Source organism: Epinephelus fuscoguttatus, linkage group LG13 (genome assembly GCF_011397635.1).
Source record: "Epinephelus fuscoguttatus linkage group LG13, E.fuscoguttatus.final_Chr_v1".
NCBI classification, from domain to species: domain Eukaryota; kingdom Metazoa; phylum Chordata; class Actinopteri; order Perciformes; family Serranidae; genus Epinephelus; species Epinephelus fuscoguttatus.
In genome coordinates, this window is record NC_064764.1 from 6031619 (window position 1) to 6046864 (window position 15246).

At 39.7% G+C, this 15246-nt stretch overlaps 1 protein-coding gene across 3 annotated transcripts in view; it reads left to right on the plus strand.

Moving 5' to 3' along the window:
- The window catches only part of LOC125899749 (inactive dipeptidyl peptidase 10-like), a 310646-nt gene that overhangs the window by 269109 nt on the left and 26291 nt on the right, over positions 1–15246 (plus strand). For all 3 annotated transcript variants that reach the window (XM_049594253.1, XM_049594254.1, XM_049594255.1), the window contains 4 exons: positions 3664–3818; positions 6256–6353; positions 9873–9996; positions 13277–13315. In XM_049594253.1, the coding sequence (XP_049450210.1) occupies positions 3664–3818; positions 6256–6353; positions 9873–9996; positions 13277–13315 (416 nt within the window). The remainder of the gene's footprint in view (positions 1–3663; positions 3819–6255; positions 6354–9872; positions 9997–13276; positions 13316–15246) is intronic.

The window sequence follows — 15246 nt, forward strand, 5'->3', positions numbered from 1 at the left end:
CCACAGTGGCTTTTAAACATTGCGACGGTACAGATGATACTATCTTACTTAATTTTCACAGCGTTGGCAGACTGTCTCATTAAACTGCAAATGCCTGTGTTGAGAAACATTACCTAATAAAAGGCAGTCATTAAATATTCATAATGTTTGTTCTAGTGCAGATATCTCTGTCGTTTTATGTGCCTTAGGTAAACACAGACTGCATGCACTTAGCTACGTTGGCCAATCTCTCAGGAGAAAAGATGATTATGTAAATCTTGTAAAAAAAAAAAAAAAAAAAAAAAAAAAGGGCAAGAGACTGCAATAACTGCTCTGTTGTTTTGTCGTTTTCCCCTCTTTATTCTTAATGATATATGTGAAGTGTAATAATGTAGCAATTAGTGATGGTTAAACCCAAAATTAGAACTTTATTTAATACCTCTTTTGTCGTATTAGATGTTTTTATTCCCTTCAGTGTGTTTGGTTCTGTCTGTTTAAATCATGTGTTTGTGTATGACGTAATTGTTTAGGACTACATGAGACTACACTTTCTATTAAATTTCAGAATAAATTTAAACATTTATTGTCACTTAAAATCAATGTGAAATAAATCATAACCAATATTATTACCAAAGGGACACAGATCAGTATCATCAGCTGAAAATGGCTTTGTCTGTTTCTGCAAGCCATGGGTACATTACATTTGCACGTTATTGTGTAGCGGATATGTTAAACCTTTATGTTTCAATGATGCTGTGGTTAGCAGGAGATTGGTTTTAAGCAAAACAACAACAACAACAACAAAACAACATTTGGTTATGGTAAGGAAAGGATCATGTTTTGGCTTAAAACATCAGGTTTTGTGGGCACAATCTTTGCTGGAAAAGCAGTGATGTCTCTGTAATAAACAGCCTCTTTTCATGGCACTTTCTTTGCTGTAAAAACTAACCCAGTGTCACTCTGAAGTAGGGATGGGGGAAAATCTATTCTTAGATGCATCGCGATGCGGATGGAATGATCCGGCATCAATTCACAAACGTCAATAACCGATTATGAAAATGTTTGTTCATGATATGATGTTGGTGGAACAAAAGAGGCGGAGCTCAACTGCGTCAATGTAGCACCCGGACAGTCTCTAGTGCTGACGAGCTAAACTTCACTTTATCTTTGCAAAAGACAGCAGTTGCAAGCTTGTTTTAATTCAACATCTAAATAATTTCATTTGTGAGGCGAACATGAAGTATATTGTAAATACTTACATAAGCCAGCACCCAGTGACTAACATTAATGAGAGGAACTGCGAGCAGCAACCAACACACGCTTCAGCATTAACCAAATTATAACACCTTCATGGAGAACAAAATAACTCCGTGCCTGGCCTGCCCTGTGTTGTGGCTTTCAACCGAACTAACCAAGAGAGAGGGTGCTTGCAGCTCCTCTGCTGGCATAACGTAAATAACAACACAGAGGCTGTGGCGGAGCACTCCACCTCCCCCTCATGTTATTCTTATACATACAGAAGACTATAAGGTGCAGGTTTAAATTCATGCATTCATCCATGCAGTTAACTTTTTAAAATAAAAAAGATGCGGGCGAAATATTATTGAATAGTATGTGAACTGCATACTGTTTCAGGGGAATATTACAATAGGCTGTGCAAACACTGGACCCTATGCAGGCATGTGTATATCCCATATGTATACCCCACAATGGACATGCGTGCACATCTGCAGATGGATACAATCCAACTAGCACCCCCTGGTTCAAAGGTGAGGTAGCTTGAAGGCGAAAGGGACCTGGACAAGAGCCACACTGCATGCAAGCAAAATAAACGGTTTATTTAATTCTAGATCATCAGAAATACAGTAAGCTATATTTTAAAAGGAAGAGAGAAATAAATTGTGTTGAAACCAAACATTTTGATGCATTGTGATGAATCGATAATCGTTTCATTATCAAATCATTACTCTCTGAATTGTAATCGAATTCAATCATGAGTCACCTGGAGATTCCCACCCCTACGCTGTAGTAGTCAGAAACCACCGCTTGGTCAGTGACTGCTGATGTTAGACACCGATGTAAAAAGCCATGCTTTCACGTTAGCATGATACGCAGCTGGCCACCATTATTGTTTAACGGCGCCCAGCGGCGTCAGGGGGAAACGCAGCGGGAAAAGAGCAAAAGTTAAGGGGGCAGAAGTTAGAGTAGGCAGGCGGAATGGTGGTGGATGAGTCCAACAACCACTGACTTTCTCCTGGGAGGCCGGGCGTCACTTCCTGTAAGATTGTAAAGCCAAACCCTGTTCTTTTTTCCCAAACCCAACCATGTGCTGTTTTTGCCTAAACCCAACCACGTGGTACAACCATGTAATGTAAATACACATAGTTAAAGGAGCTGTGTGTTACATTCAGAGCATTAATATAGCATCAAAAAACCAGGCCTATTTGCATTCACTCCATTTGAGTGATGGAGTCCTAAGCAGAGAATTTAGTCACACTGTGTGTGTGTGTGTGTGTGTGTGTGTGTGTGTGTGTGTGTGTTCTAATCTGAGCTTTTCTGTCCAGTGTTGTGGTAGACAGTGGCATGTTAGTGCATATGAGTTCCTGTGTGTGTATCCCACTGGTCAGCTAACCACTGCTCTGCACTGTGCTCATACAGCAATGAATAACAATGTTAGCTAAGTCAGCACTGTTGCTGTTTTAGCACCCTTAATTGAGTTAAACTCCAGTATTTTTTAACCTAGACCCTATTTTCCCATGTCTAAGTGATTCATGGTAACAACAATTTTTGTGCAGTATGAAGTTAATGTGTTAGAGCCAGCAGCTGTGAAACAGGCTACAGTGTAACCACTTGTGGCAGGTACACCCCTTCAATTGAAGTCCATTAGAATTGCTTGATTTTGCCACTGACAGGCTCAGATTGTTATTATGAGTGTCTTAAAACCTTACAGAAAGGACCCTGCAGAGAAATTAAACATTTTTCAAAGTCTATCTATCACTTGTTCCATTATGTTTTGTGTCCAGGTCTCGCTAACTTTCTGACATCTTACAGGAAGTGACTGGTTGCAGAGTAAAAATGGTGAAAATCGAGTGGCAGTTGGAGAGAGTGCTGGAAAGAGTTTGTTTGAGTGAAGAGTGTGTTGCTTACTATTATCTAATAGAAATTTCAGAGTCATGGCTGAATATTTAGCTGATTTCAATCATGTATAAAAGAGATTTCAGAACAAGACTTCTCCTTTTAATGATGGTGAATTGACAGGGCACACCTGTGGCAAGTGGTTACATTGTAGTCCATTTGGCCACTGCAAGCTGCAACATTACGGCTCAATACTGGACCGGTTTCAAAACCTGTTGTTCCCACAAGTTACTCAGACACAAAAACATGGTAAAATAGAGTCCAGGATGAGAAATACTGAAGTTCCCCTTTAGCACCAGTAGCTGCTACAGTAGCTGCCAGTTCAGCCACCTTCGTGTTGAGGACCATGTGCAGACTAACCTGTCTCTGAATCAGATGCTCTGAACGTCACATACAGCTCTTTCAAGCTAGTTTTAAGTGCCTTGGGGCAGATGATATGTTGTATTACATTGTGTTAGAAGATAGTAAAAATTGTGCTGTTTGATACTTAAAGTGCTAGATTCATTTTGGTAAAAGAACAAATCTCATCCTGTGTCTTGTTCCAAACAGAGGAGATCCTTCAGACACATGTGGCACACTGGTGGTCACCTGATGGAGAGAGGTTGGCTTTCCTGGTCCTTAATGACAGTCTGGTGCCAAACATGGCTTTACCTCGCTTTACAGGCATGGCATACCCCAAAGGAAAGCAATACCCATACCCCAAGGTAAACGTTTAGAAGTTAAGCATGCCATAATATCACTGCAGTTTACACACTGGATACACATAATTTTTGTGACATATGCTTGTTTGCTTTATTTATATTAAGTGAGATAAGAAGATCGATATCACTCTATGTGGTACGTGCTTTGCCTTGCACCAGCCTTCACTCACATTAGTTTACCCCACTGAAGCTCTGCCTTGGCACCCTAAGACAGATCTTTGCACTCAACATCCAATTACGAGTTAGCAACTAAACACTATAAAGCACCAGTGCACCTGCTGTTAATCTCCTTCTTTCACTCAGCCTCCAAAGAGCACAGATCTACACTTGCGACCCTTCAAGTGTTTCAGAGTAATGTCTTCACACACCAGCAAGCTTTTTGCCACCTGCTCTTGGCCACAATCAGTTTGGGATGGCCACGACTAGCATTAACTGCCTATCCATGGCACCTGTCTTCTTGATCAAAGTGCCCCCTTGGCTGAATGCCCAAAGCATCCAGGCATCCCCAGCCCCCTTAATCTCCCCTCCCACCCAGACACAAATTCAAGAAAGGCGCGGGGGCAGTACTGTCCAAGTTTTAGTCTCAGCCAGGGAATCTGCTTCCCCCTGCCTCCAGTCTTTAAGTTAAGCTAGGCTAACCCAAGAGGCAACCTCCAATGCTGAAAAATGAAGCCAATGCGGAAGTGCCAAAAACTGCAGTTCCTTTAATGGCCACTTGAGGCTGGCTCCAAAAAAGAGTCAGTCCTCATAGACCCCAATGTTAAGATGCCCAACTTTATAACAGAAATAAACATGTTTACAGGATGGTACAAAAAAAACCTTTTTGGCCTCTATGACTAATTTTAACTTTCATGACAACTGAACATTTTATCAAGGCCCAAAGTTATGCATATTTAAGGGTGGGGCCCCTCGAGGGAAAGGCTGTCTGTGAGACATTGCTGGAGTCAGAGCCACCCCTCGCTCCTCCACGGCTACAGCCTCTCATCCAAATACAGTCACTTCTGGCACCAAAAAAAATGAAGGACTCAAGTCTTTAAAATTGGAGTCCCCAAACCAGTGGGTGACATGACGGTAGCTATGTCCATTAGGTATACAGTCTAGTGGACACTGACTGAAAGATAAATATTGCTTTACTCATCTCACTTTCAGAAATAAAGCATTTAACATATTTTCAAAAATGTTTGGTTTAATATAAGACTTTGTTTTGTCCATGGGACCATGTAAAAAGTGTTAAACTCATACAAAGAAATATATTGTACCAGATTTAACTGTTGTTTACATCTGCAGTCCATGGCCAGGTAGACACAAACACAAAATTCTTCTGATGAAAGTCTTTACTTGTACTATACATGTACTGTACTATACAGGCCTGTTAAGGTTGGGTTTTTTTGGTTTATTTTCATTTTCAGACTATTTTGTGTACACAGTTGTTTTTCAACAAAACATGTTTGTAGAATAATCCTAAGACAAATACACCTGAACAAAGCCAGTTCTTGACTAAATGGATTCTCAAAACCATAGGCTACTGAATGAACAATTTTGATTGATTTTGAGTGATTTTATGTTCTGTTTATTGTCCTTATTCCCTCCATACTGCATTGTAATAATATGATAACACTGTTTCACGTTTTCAACATAGATTGATTGAAGGCAGCAAGCTAAAAGAAACACAGTCAGAAAACAGTCTCTCAGAGTGTCAATCTGTCACTATCCACTAGGGTTAAGTCATACAGGGAGACTGTACATTGTAAAAGAGAAACGGAACAGTTGTCCCCACTGACAGCAGCCTCACTTGAACAGAATGCAACGCACCACAGTGATCATACACAGATCATACACAAAGCAGTTGGCTAGCTACAATAGCTTTGCCCATCTTTGATTGAAAGCAGCACCTGTTGTTTTCTCTGTAGATCTTCCTATAGGACTCTGTTTGTGCATCAGCAGAAGTCAGGAAACACAGGAAATCAAAGTAGAATGGGTTGTTGCAGGTGGAGTGAAAAGGAGAATTATACAGAATGCCAAATTAACTTCAAGAATTCATTTAACATCCAAAACACTGATCCCAACAGTGTTATAGCATCTGAGGGAAGGTTTCCCATGTTTTTTTAAACAGAGCAAATGAGAACAATGACAGAATGCAAATGTCCACTGTTTATAATTGTATTTTACAATTGCAGTGAAGCGTTTCTCCAATGCGTCGTGTTTAATCAGCAGTCTGCTGTTTAGTTTGAGACAAAACTTCTGCATAATAACACATGCATAACTGTCTCACTGTATGTGCAGTTTTAAAATGTTTAAAGAGGCTTTTAAATGAATGCTCTCAATGAATTATTCACTCCAAATCACTTCATCATTATGCAACACTTCATAAGTCACACTTGCCATTTTGGATGATGTGAGGCTTTTGTCTAAAGCCTGGACTGTTGGTTTCTGCACACAGGCTGGCCAACCCAACCCGGCGGTGAAGCTCTATGTAGTCAATCTTTACGGGCCGACGCACACGCTGGAGCTCATGCCTCCCGAGACGCTCAAGCTACGGTGAGAAGAGCTGCATTTTGTTTGTCAAACTTTTGCATCAGCTGCTGTGCGACTGAAAGGGATACTTTTGACATTTTAAACTTCAGATGATAATTTTTGCTCACTAGACACTCAGCACAGTTAATTGGGGAATCGTGAGCACTGCAGCTTGCTGTGCCCCTGCATTGCAGTTACAGTAGCTCTAACTTTTACTTTCAGTGTGGATAGCTTAAAACTGAAGGACAATCTATGACCAATATATCCAGGCCTTGGTCTGCTGAGACCCCCCCCCCCCCCCAACTATTTTTAAAAAATATTTCATAAGGCAGCTGCATTTGAGAAAACCTCATGATAACCTTTGGATTATTTTCAGATTGCATCACTGTATGAACTCAATCTCATGACTGTTAATGAATGTGTTGTGAATGTGTGCTGGGCTGAGTCTTGAACGACTCTGCCTCATAAAACAGAGATCTCTTGTACCACCATAAGAAAAAGAAACTGTGTAGAAGACACCTGACAAAAGAAAAACAACAGCTCACTGAAGTCACTTTGCAGAGTTGGAAGGACCAGGAAGCTGGGAAAGTAACCTGCGTCCTTGTTTCAATTACAATCTCACTTTCATTCCAGTGATGTTATTTCCTGTTATTTCCTATTGCCCAAAACCCAGTAAACCGAGAATATTTTTGGAAGGTTACAAATGTCAGTTTATACGTTAACTTTTCTACTCTTCAGTTTACTGCACTGTGTACAATCTATGTCTGGTGAAAGTTAACATTAGCTAGCGGCACTACTCATTCGGTTATTACAGACTGTAATGTTGTCCCAACCTAACAATGTTGCAGTGGAAACCAACCTGGTCTCATTCTGAGGTCGTTTAATACCTGCAATTCCACGTCAGACACTGACGGAAAAAGCTGTCCTTTCACATCGTCATGATACGCGGCAGGGCACCGTCAGTGTGTAATGGCGCCCAATGGCATCTGGGGAAACACGGACAGACAACAACATAAGTTCAGGGGGCAAAAAGTCCAAGTAGGGGGGTCAGAAGGGGTGGTGGATGGGCCCAACAACCACCGACTTTCACCGAGGAGGCTGGTGTTTTCTCTCATGTGACTGTATAGCCAAACCCTTTGTTTGTTTGTGTTTTTTTCAAACCCAACCATAGCTTTTGTTGCCTAATCCCAACCCTGTGCGTGTGTTGGCTAAATGTAACCATGTGCATTTGTTGCCGAAGGAAGAAAATGCCAATTTAAGGTGTTGTACCAATGTAGTGCGTTTATTTTGAAAGAGGCTGTATGGAAACTGTACATTTCCTGTGAAAACAGAAGTGTATTTTGAAAACAGACAATGCATTTAACAGGCAGAAGTTGACATGGTGTCCCAGAACGTCAGCAAACAACACACCCAGGGTACCTTGCACGTCAAATCTTGATGTGCAAAGGCCATGAGCAAACCTCTATATTTGACAAGGTCGGGGTGAGAATGTATTGATTCCAGCTGACATTGTTGTCTTTTAAGAGGCTAAAGCTGGCAGAATTTGAAGCAAGGGAGATGATACTGTATCATATGAAACTAGAAGACATAAGGAATCCAGTGGTACCAAACATGCTATGGCTTCTCTCTAGTGTCTCAGGAAGGAGGCTAAATAGGGCTCCAGAGTTAGGCTAAATTTTGTTGATGGAAAAACAGCATTTCACAGGCGTCCCTTGACCTCTCACCTCAAGATATCTGAACGAAAATGAGCTCAATGGGTACCCACAAGTCTTCTCTCTACGTACATGCCCACTTTATGCTAACCCCATGCAGTTTTGGGCAAAACTATGCAGGTTATCTTCGTCTATTGTATTTAGATATTTCTATAGACTAGAATCCCTGAATAGTCTTGGTATTGAATTGAAAATTGGGTATACCCTGAAAGATAAGACTTGTGGATTCAACGAGCCTAATTTCATTCATACACGATGCTGTTAGTCCCCATAGTAGCCATTTTATTGTATTAAGACCATTTTTTCTAAACTTGACCTTACTGTATGAAATGAGCAATCATAGGCGTTTCAAGCCCATTTCTGGGGGTGCTTGAAGCACCCCTAAATTGAATCCCAGCACCCCTAAAATTTGAGAGATTTTTTTAATTTTGTTTTTGTTTTGTTTTTTACTGTATGTCCTTTTTAAACAAGCTAGAAAAGTGTCAAAACCATACAGTACTTGGTTGAAACATAATAATTTAACAAAACAACAAAAATACATTTATTTTTGGTATTTTTGGTGCTCACTGTAGGGGGCTGGTTTACTCCAGAAACATACATACTGTTTATGTATATGTTGAGGAGCAGCTGTATCAAAATGAGTTGTCTTCCCCCAGAAATTAGGGTTACGGTATGTTTCTTTTATGATTCCAATCCATTCCTCTTTTGCTGTGGCTCAGCATTTAAATAACCTTTATCAGATTTGATGGTTTAGTCACAGACTTTCCCAAAAAGTGTCAAATGTGGGAATGAAATTGCTTTAAAATGTACAAAACAGTGAAATTTATCTTGCCTGGTCAGGCAGCTCTCTGGGTGTACAGCACCCCTAAACCTCTGATCCTAGAATCGCCCCTGTGAGCAATAGTGATCTCTAGGATAATCACAGCTTCATGTTACAACCATAGGTATATTAACAATAAGTGGGTCTCTTAGCAGTTTTCAGAACAGGTGCTTGCTATCCAATCACCAAAAATGCAATCTTCAAGTGCCAAAAGTTTTTAATTCTAGCTCACAGCATGGATTTGTCTATGATGCTCCTTAAGGTCATGGTGTCTTCATGTGGTATTTTGAAAGGGTTTTGACATTTTTTTGCAATTCTCGAGTGGTAAAAAAAGGGCTTCAATTAGCATTAAATCTGTGTAACACATGGCATCAACTCAAAAAATGCTGCAACAATTATAAGACATAAATGAGCATGAGAATGGCCGTCACATACGTCCATCATAATGTTCTAGGTCCTTATGCACTCTAAACTTTAAAAGTTTGAATAGGCGCCTAACCAAAATACAATGTTTATTACAGATGTATGACTAGAGAAACATGACACACACAGGGTTGAACTGCATCTCAAATTAATCTTAAGGTTTCCAGATTTCAGATAATGTATACCACTTTTATGGGGCATATAGTGTTAATGTGCTATAGCCCCGTCAAGATCTCCTGCCCCTCCAAAAACAAACAAAAAAAGGACATAAATGGGTCTATATGGGTCTCAGAGGGTTAAAGTCTGGTGGCATTCAGTATGCCTGCACCTAATGAATGGAACAGTTTGCCTGCTGATCTTAGACCTGCTCCGACACCGTGTCCTTTTAAAACCACAACAAAGATCTTCCCTTTTACTTTGGCATTTTCTTAACGAACACACAGTATTTGTACATGTTTGTATATCTCTATTTATTTGCACAGCTTTGCTGTTTTATTTTGTTTTTATGTAAAGCACTCTGATTTGTTTTTGTATGATATGGTGCTAAACAAATACATTTAAACTGAATGGAATTAATGTTTTTCACAGGGAACATTACGTGACCATGGTAAAGTGGATCAGCAAGACCAAGACATCTGTCAGGTGGTTGAACCGGGCCCAAAATATCTCCATCCTGACTGTGTGTGACACCACCACTGGAGCCTGCGTCACGGTGTGTGTGTGTGTGTGTGTGTGTGTGTGTGTGTGTGTGTGTAAAAGAGATAGAAAGAGAAGTGTGTCCTTGGGTAGAGAAGGAGACTAAACATTTTTAAAAGCATACTGCCTTCCTTTGTGTTTATGTTAGGATCACTTAATTTGAAAAACTATTGTCAACACAATAAATGTGCAGAAAACATTTCATTACCTGCACACTGCCACATAATGCTCAACATTTACTTTATGGAAGGCTAAGCAATACTTGTTAGACTTCAGTGAAGAGCTCTTTGCGAGCTTTATATTTGATAAAGCTAGTAACAGCTCTTGACTCATCTGATTTGATTTCCAAGGTAAACCTCTTGCGTCTTGTGTTTGTTCCCGGTCCTTGTTTAACTTCAACTTTCTCACGAGCTCATGTCGTTTTAAATCGTTTTCGTCTTTATATAGTCTAAGTGCTTGCCATGTGCTTTGTTGTTGTGAGTTCAAGAGGATCTAAGTAAGAAAAGTTGTGTCTGTTATTCATGTTATACAGAAAGTACAGGTGGCTTTAATGTTTTTTTTGTGAGACACTCATCAATATTTTCAGCAGTTACACAGACCAGCATTATCTTTAGCACTTAAACACACTGTAAAAGTGTATTCTTTTGCTTTTTGAGTTCTTGGCTTTGTAAAGGCTAAAAGAACACAGCACCTTTCAAACTCCTCATACACCGAGTATCAGTCTTAGTAGAGCACCACGCACACCAATACAACATGTTGAGAAACCATGAAACTTTTCTCTGCCACTGTGATCACTTTTTCTGTTTATAATGTAAAAAGAAATGCCCAGTGTTTAATGAATTATTTGATGGTTATTAAAATATTCAGAGGTAGCATATTAATGATGCATTGACCTTACAAATCATGCTATATTTCTCTTATACAACAGTACATTAGCTGCTGTGACCATAACAAAGTCTTAACATTGCCTACTGATATTAGTGGTTCTGACCCTGGTACTACTTGGAATTGTATCAAAACCAATTTTGCCATATTACCTACCCCCGCACTGCAGCCTATGAAAATAAATACCTGAAAGCCTGCTCAACATTATAGCAGTTGCTTAGCTATAATTTCACATGCCTATTTGAGGGCGAGGTTTAGGGAATGATCAGTGAAGTTGAGTCTTGAGAACACAATGCCAGGGGGGAGTGAACACCTCATTACAGAGATAGTAGAAAAAGCTTTACAGAGTTGTTCTGACTAACCACCACCAGCATGCTCCTGATTTGCTACCAACTAGTCATTCACCAACTAACTCTGTGAATAGATCCTTTGTAAGCAAAACTTTCACACCACCTATTCAACTCATTCTCAGGCCCAATGCCTTAAATAGGTTAGTGGCCCTACATTTTAAACTATGATACTCTAGTAACCCCTCTAGCATCAGTTACCGTGTCAAAATCTGCTTGGGTGTCCTTTTCAAAATAAACTTCCATGGAAATGTAGGGTTTGTTTTTTTTTTTTTTTACCAAAACTCCTGTAGGTTTAGGCAACAAAAATACTTGGTCAGGCTTAGAAGAAGGATCATGGTTAGAATGCAGTGTTTGTTAGTAACTTCATGGGTAAGTAAGTTAATGAGTATGTCACATGATATACGTATCATACGTCATGTGACACGTATGTCTCCAGATGTTAACTATATAACGTAGTTAAAAAACGTTAATGTTGACTTTCGGTTTCACACAGGACATGGACACTTATCTCCTGACCTTTGACCCATTCACCCCCTACTCAGACGTTCTCGCTCTTTATACTGTGTCAATACCACAGATGGGTTTGCATTGGGGCTTGCACAATATTAGATTCTCACTATACAATAATCATGGCCAAAAGAGTCTATAATAATATTATCATTGCAATATCTACAGAATCTTTTATTTATTTATTTTTTTAAATTATGCTATCAGTCAAATGAATCTTTAACTATGTTTTTTGTACATTTTGTCTCTTCTTTTTGTGGCAAAAGAATTCTTGGTGGAGAGAAATTTAGGAACCATAACTGTACAAATTGTACAAAAACAGCAAAGGCTGTAAAGGCAACCAGATAGTGTTGGAGACAACGCGAGAATGAAAAAAACAAAACAAAAGAAAAAAAAAACAAATGGTTCAGAGGTCCAGTGTGAGGGATTTAGTGGCATCTAGAACCCTGTTATTTTGTTATAAACCCAACCATGCGCTTTTGTTGGCCAAACCTAACCACATGTATGTTTTGACTAAACGTAACCACCTGTGTCGGTTGTTGAAGGACACAAATGTCAGTGTGTAGTGTTGAACCAACATAGCAAATTTATTTGAGAGACACTGTATACAAACTGTACATTTCCTGTGAAAACAGAAGTGTATTCTGAAAACAGACAATGCATATGACAGGCAGAAGTTGGCACGGCACCCCAGAACGTCAGTATCCAATGCACCCAGGGTACCTTGCATGTCGTACGTCAACATGGAAAGTCCATGACCAAACATTAATATGCGATGAGACTGAAGTGAAAATTGTGATGACCTGGGAATGAACGGGCTGGCCTATTTTGTGAAGACGTGAATGAACTCTTCTGTGCCACTCTGTTGAAAAATCTTGACTGTTGTATCTATTACACTAATCGTTTACTGAAAAAAAAAAAAAAAAAAACTTTGCTGAAATTGCAGCCCATCCCCTGGAGTAAACTCCTTCCATATTCTCTCCATATTTGGATGACAGAGAGTAGTGTTAACCCTGCAGTTGAACTGTGGGTCCCACAGCCTGCTCTCCAGCTCTGTGGTTCCTGATTTGGTGTGATTTGCACGAACAAACATGCAGCCCAGCCAAGAGGCAGCTTAGCTCAGGCCTGGACACAGCGTCCAGCCTCCTCTGCCAAAACTCTGGCTCCTGCTCATGCATATTGGTTTGAAATGATGGCTCAGACTGGGAATAGTGTCCCCAGTGGGGTGTTTAAATAAACAACAAAATAGGGGGTCCATTATATGGCAGATGATTCTGTCTGGAAAATGTGCCACTGAAGTGTTACTCCAAAACAAGTTTTACAATTTATGAAAAATAACATTTTGCAGAACTTCTGCTGACATAAAAGAAGATTCAAGTTGGGAGAAAGAATATGGTTACATCCCTTCTACTATACTGCTTCACTATTTAAAAAACTATGTGTACCAAGTAGAAGTATAACGCAGTAGCCAAACAGAAAGGCTGTACAGTGAGGATTTGGATGATCTGGGTGCATTAACACCACACTGACATTTTGCTCTGACATCTTTTTCAGAGACATGAAGAAAGCTCTGAGCTCTGGCTTTCCAAGCAGGTAAAGTGCTCTCCATTCCATCTGTCACAGTCTATATGTAAAATTTTGAAAGCGTGCGTTCAAGTGCTGTAATTTCACTTGATGTTAATCATCTCTAGCTTAGCATCTCTTAAATTATGCCATATAAAGAGCAACTTTACCAATTTTCCACCTCATCTCTGCGTCTTTCTACATGCACACACACACACACACACACACACACACACACTCTTCTCAATACTTGTAGAGGGAAGCTTTATTCATCCCTAAAATCCTACACCTGGTGATGCAAACACAGGATGAGCGGCAGCAAGAGGGACTCATGTCGGCCTCTTGAATCATTCTCTTCAGCAGATGAAACTGTGAACATTGACTTTATAATCACCAGTAGAATTTATGAGCAAATAATAGAGCCTTTGGAGATACTGAAGTGCATTGGGTTTATATGAGTTAAAATTAAAATCAAAGAAACAGCCACTTCAGTCAGTGTTTCTATTCAGTTTATAGAGTTCAGCCAAGAAATTTGCAAAATTGCAGCACATATTGAGCTTTTTGAAATGTTTTCACTGTAAGAAAAATATTTGAATAACCTTTCCTTGTCAACATGGACCCTAGGAAAGCATGACAGCATTGTAGAATTGACTTATTTAACCATCAACCTCTTTGCTTGTGTAGTAATGTCAGCAGTGCCATAGACATCCAAAAACCCAGCATCTAATAAAAGCCAGCAAGGCCAACCGATGTCATTGTACTATTAGTACCATTTAGTTATGGCTATTTTATTTATTTCCCTCCAAAAGAAAGAGGGTAGTCTGCTCTCAGCTTTAGCATTTTTTATTTCATTAAATGGGGAAATTGGTATGGATGCAGAGGAGAGAAAGTGTCTTGCAGGATTTGGTTATAAAGCCCTGCAGCCATACATGTTTGGCTGTAGCGGTGGGTAATTTAACAACTTGACAATCTTGGCATGCAGAGCTGCTTGTCTTTGTTACAGTGGTAATCTGCTCGATGCTCATTTACTGTCTGTGAGGTTGTGTCAGTGCAGAGAGAAGGCCTTTGCTTGCGGATATTTGTGTAAGATTGTCTAAAATGCCAAAGGCTCATTCTGGGTAAACTCCCTCCATCTGAGACAGGATGTGTTTGTGTTACTGAGTGAGATATTTATTTACTGACTGTGGGTTTCACAAATTGAAACTTGATGAACTTGATGTAAATTGCTGCATTAGCATGACAGTTCACAGCAGGAATAAGTGCTAATTTGGCTGGAAAGTTTGGCTTAAAGTATCTAAAGTTATCTAAAAACTATGTACTGGTTTTCTGTTCACAGTATTTAGATACGTTACTTGAGTAAAAATAGCAATAAGAAAAAAAATAGTTAAGGTAAACATGTAATCCAATATGTTATTTTCAGGGTCGAGGAAAGTGCAATCAATATTTGTGAATGTGAGCTACTCTCTATTAAAGTCAGAGAAGTAAGTAAAGTCAGTAAACCTGTGATGTCATCAAGTATAAAGTCTGGAGCTGCTCCATAGACAATGAATGGGAACCTGATTTTGACAGAATAATTGTTTTCTTTTTTATACATCAATGAGCTTTACTCTGTTGTACTATTCTAAGTACTGAAACAAAAAATGTTCCCATAAACTCAGAACGTCCCCCTGGCTCCTCTCAGCGTCATCTTGCACATCTCTACCAATTTACTGTCTTTGGAGCAGCTCTAGACTATGTACCCTATGACATACTCTAGTTTTTGGTGTTCATGTTTGCCAATATATTTGGACTGCCATAGACCATAGCAATAACATACTATATGTAAGGGATAATGCCTGAGCAGGTGTCCATTATCAGTTTTTAACGGCCAACATGAAGGCATGAACTGTCCAACTGATAATGGACACCCTGAAGGGCATTCTCTGCTCCAGTAAATAGGACAAACCTTATGAAGGATACAA